Source organism: Ranitomeya variabilis, chromosome 4, assembly GCF_051348905.1.
Source record: "Ranitomeya variabilis isolate aRanVar5 chromosome 4, aRanVar5.hap1, whole genome shotgun sequence".
Taxonomy (NCBI): Eukaryota; Metazoa; Chordata; class Amphibia; order Anura; family Dendrobatidae; genus Ranitomeya; species Ranitomeya variabilis.
This window is the reverse complement of record NC_135235.1, coordinates 453,091,924-453,105,848: the sequence shown is the minus strand read 5'-3', so window position 1 is coordinate 453,105,848 and position 13,925 is coordinate 453,091,924. Positions and strand designations below refer to the sequence as shown.

The 13,925-nt window shown below is 46.3% G+C and overlaps 1 protein-coding gene across 3 annotated transcripts in view; it reads left to right on the top strand.

Moving 5' to 3' along the window:
- The window catches only part of IFT52 (intraflagellar transport 52), a 49,314-nt gene extending 46,887 nt beyond the window's left edge, over positions 1-2,427 (top strand). For all 3 annotated transcript variants that reach the window (XR_013213329.1, XM_077251551.1, XM_077251552.1), the window contains one exon: positions 2,214-2,427. Coding sequence is in view for 2 of the 3 variants with exons in the window: in XM_077251551.1 (XP_077107666.1) it covers positions 2,214-2,258 (45 nt within the window). In the remaining variant the exon portion in view is untranslated. The remainder of the gene's footprint in view (positions 1-2,213) is intronic.
- Positions 2,428-13,925: the final 11,498 nt, after the last annotated feature.

Genomic DNA, 13,925 nt, shown 5'->3' with positions numbered 1-13,925 from the left:
GGATGTCAGGCGCATTGTATTATTTTACTTAGAACAAACCAGTTCTTACAGAATTGACCACAATCTATTTGTCCATCCATCAGGACAAAACAAAGGAAAAAAGGTAGCCAAAAGTACTATTGCCAACTGGATAAAGAAAGCGATAGCAGAAGCATACCTTGCTCAAGATAAAACCCCTCCAGTGGGAATCAAGGCTCATTCGACTAGATCAACCTCAGTCTCCTGGGCAGAAAGAGCAGGTGCATCAGCAGAGCAAATCTGCAGGACAGCCACATGGTCTTCGTTGCATACTTTCTCCAGGCATTACAGATTAGATGTGATGCCTAACAAGGACTTAGCCTTCGGCCGGAAAGTACTCCAGGCCGTTGTCCCTCCCTAGCGCCAAATTAGTTGGTATTTCTCCGTATGCAGTTGTGGAAGGTGACTAGAGAAAATAGAATTATTCTTACCGTTAATTCGGTTTCTAGGAACCTTCCACGACGGCGCTAGTTCCCTCCCTATACTCCTGGATTTAAATCTGGGATTCAAGGTAAACCGGTGCTATGGTTTTCAGTTATAAGTCACTGGTGAGAGGGAGGTGGGAGGACCTTTTAACCTCTCCATTTCCTGTTCCCCATTAGGGCAAAGAGGCAACCTCCGTATGCCGTCGTGGAAGGTTCCTAGAAACCGAATTAACGGTAAGAATAATTCTATTTTCAGTTTTGTGTTTCCCTTTAAAGGGAATAGAATATAATGAAACATGCAGTCTGCATTATGAATACCTAATCAGAGCACCACATGAAGACCCCCCCCACAGGCCGCCCTGGAGCATGGGAATATCATTAACTCAAAATAAAGAATATACAACAACCACAAGACGGATTTCATCAACCAACCTATCATTGTAATCAGTATAACGGCGCCGACCTGACACTGCCTGTAGGTTACTGTGCGCAATCCTGCTGACAGGTTCCCTTTAAAGGGAAAAGAGTAAAATCAAACATGCAGCTGTATTTTTCCCACTGATTTCTGTGAGGAAAAAGTGAAAGACGCCAGGCACAGAGCTAACTGCACTACTGCTCTTTGAGAATGAGCGGTCCTAACTCTCCTTTTGCTCTACGCTTGATAATATGAAATAAGTTGCTAGGCATACTTTCCTGCGCTATCTGACATTTGGAATGGATAGATGTAACTGCACACCGGTGGGACACGTTAACCGACAAATATTGTGCACAGGTTCCAGCAATTAGAATAGGAGCTACACAGATTGTGCAGGAGTTATGCATTGAGAGCGCCTTTAAAAATGGCTTTCATAATTATATTATAATGATGGCAAATAATAATAATAATAATAATAATAATCTTTATTTTTATATAGCACTAACATATTCCGCAGCGCTTTACAGACATTATCATTGCTGTCCCCAATGGGGCTCACAATCTAAATGTGTCATTTGTAAAGGTCCAGCCCATTCTGCCCCACATATCAACAGAACAAAGTTGCCCTGTCACTACAGTACCATCCATGTCCTGGCGCCTGTGTGATACTGCAGTTTGGCTTTTATTAAGCAGAAGAAGTATATAAACTGAAGTACCATGCACATACTGTATAGCTACATAGTCAGGGGCAGTGTGGGGCATTGCAGTGAAGTGGTCATAGTGCTCCCGAGGGGACCTAAACCGTCTCTTAAGCGGATTGTTAAGTTATCACAGTACCTCTATGGAAAGGATATTGAGTTATACAAATAAAATACTATATATTACCAATGTCCATTATGTATTTAGGTTAGATCCCTTTTTTCTTATTATATTTATGGCAATGGTTCAGTTGGCTTAAAAGGGATGTCCTCTTTCAGAAAATCTTGGTCTCTCAGCACAGTTTGTTATGAAATAAAAAAAAACATGCTCTAATCACCGTCCCCAAATCCTGGCGGCCAGACTATGACCTCAGCAGCTCTGAGTGGGGGGTTCAGTCTAGATAGGCAGAGCCAATGAGCTCACTAATTGCTGCTCTGTCGACTTGACGTCCGCACCGCAGCCAACACCAGATATCTGGAGCAACGACGGAAACTCAGTATATATAACAAACTGCATGGGATTCAGCTGTGAGTCTCCATCATTGCTCCCGATGGCGAACCAAGATTTTCTGAAAGGGAACAGCCTCTTTAAACTCATGATTATGATCTATTTATTGGCCATTTAATTTTTTTTTTTTACTTGCCGCTTTGTTGCAGGAGCATGACGTGGATACTAGTGAAACGGGTTTCCAGAGCAGCTGAGATTCTACGAGTAACCCTGACACCAGCTGACATCCCCCAAAAAAACGATTGATCAGTTCTCATATTTATTCACGTTTTTATAAATTTGTATTCTATATTGTCTCGTATGATTGTAAATATTCTATTTGTATGAGGAACATACAGATTAAATGGCTTTCTATACACCTATGATCAGGAGTCTGGCATTTCTCACATATTAAAGCCTGCTGCTTGGCTGGGATACAGAGATAGGGCTGAAGGTTTATGTGGTACAGTGTGTTTGTTTTCCTAGTCAGAAGACGACTGGCACTGCCGCTGTACGCTGGCTACATGTCATAGTGTATTAGTGTTCGTCTGGCACTACCCGTCCTGTAGTAATGTGCCAGGAATAGCGGTGGTAAAATTCCTCCAGCACATTATGTTCTCATGCAAATTACCCATTTTCATTGCTTGCTGACTTCTTCTGTGCCGGCCTCTCTCCTATGTGGTCAGTTCTAAGGGAACACAAAAGTAGCTGGAATTGTTTTCTCCCATTACAGCAATGGACATTTTTCACTTACAGAGGACTTAGATGTAGGTCTGGCCTAATGTATTCATCATCAGAAACCATTCTCTTTCTCTAAAATCTAATATATGGAGTGCCAGGAAAGCCTGATAATTTAGGAATGTCAATAAAATTGTAAAAAAACTTATGAGTATTACCCAGAGAACTTTATAGAGTAGTGTGCCTGGCCGAGTAATTAGTTATAGCACAGGCAATGAATGCTATAGAGACATTGGGCTGGATATGGAAAGCATTTGACTGTCTCAGTGGACTGTGTCTAGTTATAGTATTCTGGGCTGTAAGAAATGCAATAAAATGTTAAAGTCATTTAGCTGATCATTGACACAGCTAAGATGGAAAGTATTGCACTTGATACTCTAAAATTCTGTAAACATTGTATTGAAGTTTATGAACCCCAGGTTAATAAACTAAACTATGGTTGACAAAGCAGAATATTGTGGGTGTACATAGTATACCGATTGTCAAAATCCTGTCTGACTTAGGGCTGGAGTTTTTGTCAGTACAAAATGACTTTTCAAACCAAGCGCAGGTATTCAGCGCACTTTCCCACCTACTGGTTGAGCACCTATCTTCACCCTCTTCTTCCCTGATTGACAACTTTGGCTTTACACGCCAGAGTAGGGCAAAGATAGGTGGGAAGATGCATTGAAATGGTCTACCACACCAATTGAGAACTGAGCAGCTGTGCTTGGTTTGAACAGTCAATTAAGAATTGCAAACTGCACTATAGTGCATTAGGTCTCTACAGCATAACAATTGTAGCTTACAAGAAATCTTCATCCTACCTACTAGAATGGTAGGTAGTCCAGGATTCAAAGTAGTGTATCATCTGGATACAATGTAGCAAAATATGAAAGCATTCAGGGGGACCAGATAAACAATAAATGTAGATCATCATCAGTCACAGTGCTGTTCAGTACTCCACTTGTATGAGTTCTGAAATGTCCCTAAGGGTGAATGATCAGCGAGTTGTTTCCCGGTAGCGCTGCGCTGAATGCCTTGCACTGTGTGACGTCACCTGCTACAGAAGGTCCATGGAACAGATCTGCACTTTGTCAAAGGTATTGATCTTCTTCCTCAGGTAATTGCATCTCCTCTGGACCTGGTAAGTATTTGTAGGATAGGTGTTCCTCCAAAATTTCTGCTGACGCCTGATGTGCTGTAAATTTTTTTTCCTCCAATCTGTTAAAAAAAAAAAAAAAGAAAAGCATAAAACCCCTACTCACATGATACATTACTTTTGAATTCTGAACTACCTTTCTAAAAGGTATTTTTAAAATAGGTGATGAAAATAACATTTTCATTAGCAAAATCGCAGTATTAGGGTCATAGAACTTACCAAGAACAGTAAAATCTTTGACTTGTCCCTTAAAGTGGACTTTTACTGGGTGCTCTGTACACTATAGGTTTATAGAAAAGAACAAAACTGCACTAATTACTATGCTGTACTTGAGAAGTTGGGAAAACATTCCTTGTGATGTGACTTTGTGCTGCAAGCTATTGGCAAAGATGTACCTCAGACTTTCATGCACATATTACCGAGATGCTCTTTAATCCCTTTCAGTTAAAGTTAGCATGCTCTACCCAGCTACTGAAAATGGACTTCTTGTGAATATTCACGCCTCCCGCTGCCTACTCTGCTCAGATCAGTGTTCAATTCTTCCAAGTTGGCCACTGCAGCAGAACGGGGAGAGTAGTGGTAAGTCTAAACCATGCCTCCACTACCTTTTTCTATCCCACAGTGCAGGAGAGCCACAGTTTAGACTTACCACTGTGCTCAACACAGGCCTAAAGCTGCCTTTCGGCGCCAGCAACATTTTTGTTTTCGGCCCTTTCGCAGTAGCACTTTCTGGTCCTCCTCCACAGCCTCGTCCAGATCAGAACGATCTCCACGCACAGACAGAGACTCTTGGCCTTCTTACAGGCCGAATCAGCCCTGGCGAAGAAAGCCTAGACAACCCAGAACCAGAGGGTCCAGGCCTTCCAGATTTCCTTCACAATGACGCAGGGAGTATTCCAGTCGACACCTCCAAAGTAGGCGGACGCCGGCTTCTTTTTCAACACGTCTGGCTTTCCGTCATTCACGACGAATGGGTCAGAGACCTGGTGTCTTCTGGTTACAAAATAGAATTCTCCGCCTCCCCTCCAGCACGGTTTTTTTCCCTCTCGTCTCCCAAGTTCGGGAGCTCAATCTCGCGCACTTCACCACGCCATCGAATCCCTCCGCCAAAACGGGGTCATTGTTCCGGTTCCAGAACACGAGAGATTCAGAGGTTTTTACTCAAACCTCTTCATCGTGCCACAAAAGGACGGGACGGTGCCCCCTATTTTGGACCTGAAGCTCCTAAACAAGTATGTAAAGGTACGGCACTTCAGGATGGAATCCCTCCGGTCAGTCATCTCAATGGAGAGAGGGGAGTTCCTAGCATCAATAGACATCAAAGATGCTTATCTTCATATCCCAATCTTCCCGCCTCATCAAAGGTTCCTCCGTTTCGCCATCCAAGAGGACCACATTCAGTTCATGGCCTTATCCTTTCTTTCTCGCCACTGCGCCCAGGGTATTCACAAAGGTCATGGCGGCTGTCATGGCCATTCTTCACTCCTGAGGAGTGGTCGTGTTGCCATACTTAGACGACCTCCTGATCAAAGGTCTGTCTTTTCATGCTTGCGAAGCAAGCGTCCGCATTACCTTGGATTCCCTTTCGCGCCTGGGCTGGTTAATCAACTTGGACAAGTCCTCCCCCATTCCAGCCCAACGGATCTCTTTCCTAGGCATGATCCTGGACACGTCCAAGGGGCTGGTTTTCCTTCCTCGGTCCAAGGCCCAAGCGCTTCAGCAGGGAGCCTGGATGCTCTGTCGCCCTTGTCTGCAGTCCATTCGGTTTGCCATGAAGATCCTGGGGAAAATGGTGGCCGCAATGGAAGCGGTTCCCTTCGCTCAACTGCATCTCCGCCCCTTACAACAGGCCCTGCTGGACAATTGGGACAGAAGTCCCTTAACTCTCGACCGGCCATGTCCTCTGCCCCCGCGGAAGAGGCAAGCGCTTAAATGGTGGACTTTGGAATAATCTCTCAACCAGGGGAGGTCTTTTCTCCCAATCCACTGGCTGGTGATAACTACCGATGCCAGTCTCCTCAGTTGGGGAGCAGTGTTTTGCCACCACACGGCCCAGGGGCGTTGGACGATTTGGGAGTTGAGACTACCCATAAACATCTTGGAGATTCGAGCTATCAGATTTGCCCTGAGATGTTTTCACTTCCTGCTCGCGGGTCACCCAATTCGAATTCAATCGGACAACGTCACAGCGGTGGCGTACATAAACCATCAGGGGGGTACCAGCAGCAGGGCGGCGATGCAGAAAGTCTCCCACATTCTCCGTTGGGCCGAGACCAACCACTCCACCATTTCTACAGTGCACATTCCAGGCGTCGAGAACTGGGCGGCGGACGCCGTCAGGGTCTCGCCTCGGGGGAGTGGGAACTCCATCCAGAGGTTTTCCAGCAAATCTGCCTTCGCTGGGGAACTCCGGACGTGGACTTGATAGCGTCCAGACTGAACGCCAAAGTTCCCAACTTCATAGCATGTTCTCGGGATGCCCGGGCCATCGGGATGGAGGCACTGATATCCCCATGGCATCGGTTCCAATTCCCGTACGTGTTTCCTCCGCTTCCTTTGCTGCCGAAAGTAATCTGAAAAATCAAGACGGAGGGGATTCCTGTGATCCTTATCGCCCCGGATTGGCCACATCGCGCATGGTACGCGGAGCTCGTTCAACTCGTATCCGACGTCCCCTGGCAGCTACCAGACTGCCCAGATCTGATTCGCCAAGGGCCGATCTACCACCAGAGCTCAGGGGCCCTACGTTTAACGGCTTGGCTGTTGAAACCTGGATCCTAACTCAAGCTGGTTTCTCCCAGCAGGTCATTGCCACCATGATAAGCGCTCGCAAGGCGTCTTCCGCTCGCATCTATCACCGCACCTGGAAAGCCTTTTTCTCATGGTGCAGGCTCCGCGGTCGTCCTCCTCTCATTTTCTCAATTCCCTCCATTCTGGAATTTCTCCAGTCAGGCTTGGATCCCGGCCTGGCGCTCAGTTCCCAGCGTTATCTGTGTTATTCCATCATAAGATTGCTGCTAACTTGCAAGTCAGGACCTTTGTTCAAGGGGTCTCCCACGTGGTACCCCCCTACAGAATGCCATTAGAGACCTGGGATCTCAGTCCTGAGCGTTCTACAGGAATCTCCATTTGAACCTTTGCAGGATGTCTCGCTGACTGTTCTCTCCTGGAAGGTTACCTTCCTTGTGGCAGTAACATCTATCAGGCGAGTCTCAGAGTTGGCCGCACTATCCTGCCGGGCGCCTTTCCTCTCCTTTCACCGGGACAAAGTAGTCCTATGCCCATCTCCGGCTTTTCTCCCTAAGGTGCTTTCATCCTTCCACCTTAATGAAGATATCATTCTTCCCTCCTTCTGCCCACAGCCAAGACATAGGGTCGAAAAGGCCCTTCACACCTTGGACGTGGTACGGGCCCTCAGGAGGTACATTTCTAGGACTGCTCCCTTCCGAAAATCGGACTCCCTCTTTGTTCTCCTGGAGGGTCACAGAAAGGGTTTAGCCGAGTTTAAGGCCACGATAGCCAGATGGATCCGATCAGCTATTCAAGAATCTTATCGGGTCAGGGGCAGACCTATCGCGGCGGAGATTAGGGCACATTCTACTCGGTCGATGGGTGCTTCCTGGGCCATTCGGCACCAGGCAACGGCGGAGCAGGTTTGCAAGGCCGCAACATGGTCTAGCCTGCATACTTTCACAAAGCACTACAATGTCCACACTCAATCTTCTGCGGATGCGGCCCTTGGCCGACGTATTCTGCAGGTGGCCTTTGTGCATTTATAGTCAGATGGTACACGGAGTTATTTGGTTGTATTGTTTCCCACCCAGGGACTGCTTTGGGACATCCCATGGTTCTGTGTCCCCCAATGTGGCGAAGGAGAAATAGGGATTTTTGTGTACCCACCATAAAATCCTTTTCTCCGAGCCACTCATTGGGGGACACAGCACCCACCCTGTTAGCCTTACGGCTCGTTACTCTTTTGGTTCTTGACTTTCTCTGACATGTTATACTCTAATGTTATGTAATATATTGTTATTAATCTCCTACTGCTTTTGCACTGAACTGGGTCTCTGGAAGCCAGCATGAGGGTGTATACTGCAGGGGAGGAGCTAACTCTTTTTGTCTAAACTTAGTGTCAGCCTCCTAGTGACAGCAGCATAACTCCCCATGGTTCTGTGTCCCCCAATGAGTGGCTCGGAGAAAAGGATTTTATGGTGAGTACACAAATATCCCTATTCTCTCAGACTACACTTTGAGAGCTCTTGGCATAAAAAAACAGTTTCACAATTCGATTTTTTTTTTTTCCTAAATTGAGATTGTTAACCGCATCGTGACTGGAGATATGTTTTTTCATTTTTTGCTCCCCTTTTTCCAGAGCCATAACTTTATTTTTCGGTCAATATGGCCATGTGAGGGCTTGTTTCTTGCGGTCGAGTTATACTTTTAGTGACACCATTGGTTTTAACATGTCGTGTACTGGAAAACGGGGAAAAAAATCCAAATGCGGGGAAATTGTAAAAAAAAAAAGGGAAATTCCAAAATTGTTTTTTGTTCAATAAATGCTAAAACTGACCTGCCATTATGATTCTTCAGCTCACTACGAGTTCAGACACAAAACATGTCTAGGTTCTTTTTATCTAAGTGGTGAAAAAAGTCCCAAAATTTGTAAAAAAAATAAAATAAAAAATTGTGCCATTTTCTGATACCTGTAGCATCTCCACTTTTTGTGATCTTGGAAGCTGGGTTGAGGGCTTATTTATTGTGTGCCAAGATACCATTTTGGTGCAGATACGATCTTTTGATCGCCCATTATTGCATTTTAATGCAATGTTGCGGTGAACGAAAAAAAAATTAATTCTGGCGGTTTGACTTTTTCTCGTTACGCTGATTAGCAAGCGGGTTAATTTTTTATCTTGATAGATCGGGCGATTCTCAACGCAGTAATACCAAATATGTTTGAATTTTTTTTTCTCCTTCGCCTCATTGGGGGAAACAGACCGTGGGTTGTATGCTGCTTGCCACTGGGAGGCTGACACTAAGTTAACACAAAAAAGAGTTAACTCCTCTGCAGTATGCACCCTCGTGCTGGCTCCCAGAGAACCAGTTCAGTGCAAAAGCAGTAGGAACAAATAGTAACAACATAGAAGAGTACAACATGTCAACTTAAAAGAACAGGCAAAAGCCATATAAGCCATTAGGCTAACAGGGTGGGTGCTGTGTCCCCAAATGAGTGGCTCGGAGAAAAGGATTTTACGGTGAGTACACAAAAATCCCTGTTTCTCCTTCGCCTCATTGGGGGACATAGGCCATAGGACGTCCCAAAGCAGTCCCTGGGTGGGAAACAACACAAACTATTAGGTTTCATGCAACAACTGCTTAAATGTGTGCCACTGCTGCCTGCAGAATTCTTCTGCCCAGACTCGCATCCGCTGAAGCCTGAGAGTGAATATTATAGTGCTTTGCAAAGGTATGTAAACTGGACCAAGACGAAGCTTTACAGACCTGCTCCGCCGTCGCCTGATGCCGAATGTCCCAATAAGCCCCCACCGCCCGAGTGGAATTTGCTCTGATCCCCACTGGGATGGGCTGACTTCTGACTCTGAGAAAAGGATTTTTCGGTGAATACACAAAAATCCGTTTTTTTATTTTGAAATGGGGCTAAAGGGGGGCGATTTGAACTTTTATATTTTTAATTTTTTAAACTTTTGGCATGCTTCAATAGAAGCAGCCATAACCCAATCGGCTCTGCTACATACAGGTGATTATCAGATCGCCTGTATGTAGAAGAATTGCTGACATGCTATGAGCGACGACCACCGGTCGGCGCTCATAGCAATCCTGCAGTGACAGCCATAAAGGTCTGCTGGAGACCTCTGGTTGTCATGTCAACCCATTGGCGACCCGCAATCGTGTGACAGAAGTGCCAATGGGCAGGATTTCCAGTGCGCTTGCCGGAAGCAAATGCGGCTGTCAGTTTGACAGTGGCATTCAACAGCTGCAGGAAGATTATGATTCCTCCCGCGGCTGTTAGCGGCACATGTCAGCCGTTTTTAACAGCTGACATGTGCCAGAAAAGATGTGGGCTCACTGCTGGAGACTACATCAACGGGAGGGTGTCCAACATCGGCTTACTATTACGCCCGATGTCGGAAAGGGACTAATGTGTAATGGTTGTGTTTAACCATGCAGGAACATAGTCTGCATTTAATCAGCGGAGATCCCATGCTATCCTGTCTGTATACTTTATTCCTTACTCCTATCCAGGAGATGGGCTATAATGACACCGTGTCCTGCACAGTCAAACAGCCATTACACAGTGGGTACATTTATAAGATTATCTCGGCAATTAACTGTATATTTCAAGAGGTAAACTTTCTTCCTTTCAAGAGCATTAAGTTGGCATAAGGAAATTTTAGAAGCCATGGACTGCTCTACTGGAAGTTATAAATGAACAAATTACCACAGGGAGGAATTGTCACGCTGTGACTGTACAAGAATAAGGAAAGGGGCCCTGCACCGTCCATAACTATCCCTGCTCCCAAATGTACCTCTAAGGGTAAGTTCACACTGGACATTGGATGTTCTTTTTCTGCAGCATAAATTGATTTCTTGGCAGGAAATAAGCTGCAGCAAAAGCCCATGTTTGGTGCTATCTTGTGTTTCTTTGTGCATGCTAATAAAGTTCAATGCCTCCAGGGGGGGGGGGGGGAATAAAAATAATGTACTTCCTGTAGAACCGTACCTCTAGTTCATTTGATAAGCCAGCAATTCATGTGCCACGTACAGTAGAATCACACTGACAGGTTAGAATATATACACATAGAATACATGATATGTAGATGTCAGTGACACCCACACACACACGTGTATATATTACAAAGAAGAAAAGACAGCAATTCATCTGCTGTGTACTGTAAAATCTCTGCAGGAGCCGACAGGCTTAGAAGAGATGGATTACACACAGTAAATACATATAAAATAGGTAGATATACAGATGTCAGTGACAAATAAAATTGGTGCAGCTTACAGTACATGTAATTATTAAAAGAGTATTGTGAAAAAATGACGTGGGCTCCCGCGTAATTTCCTTAACCAGCAGAGGGAAAGGTGATGGCTGGGGCAGATGTTTATAGCCTGGGAAGGGGGTAATACCCATGGAGCTTCCCAGGTTATTAATATCAGCTCGGAGCTGTATAATTAGCCTTTACTGGATATTAAATTGGGGGACCCCCTCCCCCCCAAAAAAAAAAAATTATGCAGGGGGACCCCTATAATTAATAGCCAGCGAAGGCTGTGCAGACAGCTGCGTGCTAAAATTAATAGCCTAGGAAGGGGCCATGGATACTGCCCCCCCAGGCTAAAGACATCAGCTCTCAGTCACCTCAAAAAAGGCACATCTGTAAGATGTGTCAATTCTGGCACTTAGCCTTGCTGTTCCCACTTGCCCTATAGTTGCGGTAAGTGGGATGATAGTGGGGGAGGGGGTGGATATCACCTTTGTATTGTCAGGTGAGATCAAGCCCACAGGTTAGTAATGAAGAGGCATCAATACAGGGACGGACACAGACTGCTTGGGGCCCCTGTGCAGGAAATGTGCCTGGGCCCCCCTCCTTTTAAGGCGACAAAGCTAAGGGACTGTGCTACACATAAGTGAGTACACTTTATACTAAGGGACTGTGTTAGACATAATAATCGATAATAATGTCTTCCTCCACCTCCCCCTGTTCTTAAACCCATTATAAATCCCCCGCATCCCATTATTGCCCTCTCCCCCACCCCCCATGATTGACCTCTTCACCACCTCCATTATTGCTTTCTCCCCCACCACCCCATATCATTGTCCATTCCACCACCTCCATCATTGCCTCCTCCCCACCACCCCCATCATTGTCCTTTCCACTGCCACCATCATTTCCTCCTGCCCCACCACCCCTATCATTGCCTTCTCCATCAACCCAATCATTGCCTTTGGCCCCGTCACCCCCATCATTGCCCTCTCCTCCACCTACACACACACACACAGCACCATTCACCTCTCTGCACACACACACCTCACCTCTGCTCACACAGTATCCTGAAGCCGCACCATCGCTGGCAGCTTCCTGTCTCACACAGCCGTGGCATTAAATGATGATGTCATTCAGCCGCTGCTGTGTGGCAGGAAGCAGGATGGATCCATTCCCTGCAGCTCCGCTGCCTTTTTCTCTTGCAGGCAGCGGAGCTGCAATCCCATGATGGCAATCTGGCCAGGGGCCCCCCGGAGACAGATAAACTGGCCAGATTGCCCTCATTATTAGCCACCCTGCAGGCAGGGATGGTTTTAGGCAAAGTGGGGCCCTACGCAAAGTTTAAAATGGGGCCCCAAATCCTAACATTGCACGTCACACAGAAGCATTTCTGTTGTATTTACAAACGCTGAGTTCAGGCCACTAAAGGAATGTGATCGACAATACTGAAGTTGTTCAACGCTTGTTTCCCGGCCTCTTTACACCGTCTGAGAAAGAATGATGGGAACAGAACAATCACTAATAGATCACTAACAGATCACCATACAGTATCATGTTACCAGCAGCACACCTACAGCTTACAACGGCGATGTGCTGCTGAGAACAATGATTTCTGTTCCGGCATAACCAATCCAATCAATGGATGAATAGGCAGCATTTTACTTGTTTAGTATAATACACCTCATAGTCCTCAATATATTATAATGTGCACCACAGTCCTCCATATTGTAAAATACTATATGGAGGATTATGCGGTGTGTGTATAATACACTCCTCAGTCCTATAATTCACTTCCCATAGTTCTTCATATAGTATAATGTATTCCCCATAGTCCTTGATACAGTATAATGCAGCCCACATATAGTATAATGCAGCCACCCCACAGAGTATGATGTAACCCCCATGGAATATAATGCAGCCACCCTCATATAGTATAATGTAGCCCCCCCATAAAGTATGATGCAATCACCCCTCATAGAATATAAATATAATACAGCCCCCCCATAGAATATAATAGAGCCCACCTCCCCATAGAATATAATGTAGCCCCATCAAAGGGTATGATGCAATCCTCCCTCATAAAATCTAATACAGCCCCCATAGAATATAATACAGCCCACCTCCCCATAGAATATAATGTAGCCCCCATAGAATATAATGCATCCCCATAGTATATAACACAGCCTCCCCCATAGAAGATAACGTATAATGTACCCACCTTAGTATACAACACAGCCCGCATAGTATACAGCACTGCCCGCATAGTATACAGCGCAGCCTCATAGTATACAGAACAGCCTCATAGTATACAGCGCAGCCTCATAGTATACAGAACTGCCCGCATAGCATACAGCGCAGCTCCATAGTATACAGCGCAGCCTCATAGTATACAGCGCAGCCTCATGCTATACAGCACACAGCCTCATGGTATACAGCGCAGCCTCATAGTATACAGCGCAGCCTCATGGTATACAGCACACAGCCTCATGGTATACAGCACTGCCTCATAGTATACAGCGCAGCTCTCCCCCCCCCCCAGAATGGCCCCACAGTCCAGTACTCACTGTTATAGAGTAAAAAAAAACACAACAAACAACACAGCACACTCCTCACCTCTCCTCGTGCCCGCGCTGCTTCCAGTTCCTGCTCCTGCTGGCACACAGTGAGTGCGCGGCAGTGTCTGTCAGAGGCAGAGCGGGGAATGATGAGAGAGGGAGCGTCAGCTGACGCCCTCTCCTCCATCATTGCTTTGAACTGTACCGGCAGACGCCGGTATAGTTAAATGCGGCGGGGGAGTCGGCGCTGGCGGCAGGCGGGCCCCCTGCCTCACAGGGGCCCCATAGCAGCTGCGTGATGTGCCGCTAGCTGGGGGCCCCTGGGGGAGCGAGGACCTAGGCAGCTGCCTGCCCCTAACGCCGGCCCTGCCTGCAGGGCCCCTGTGCAGCTGCACAGGTTGAACAGGCGGTATGTCCGCCCATGCCTCTGTCTCTCTGTCACCA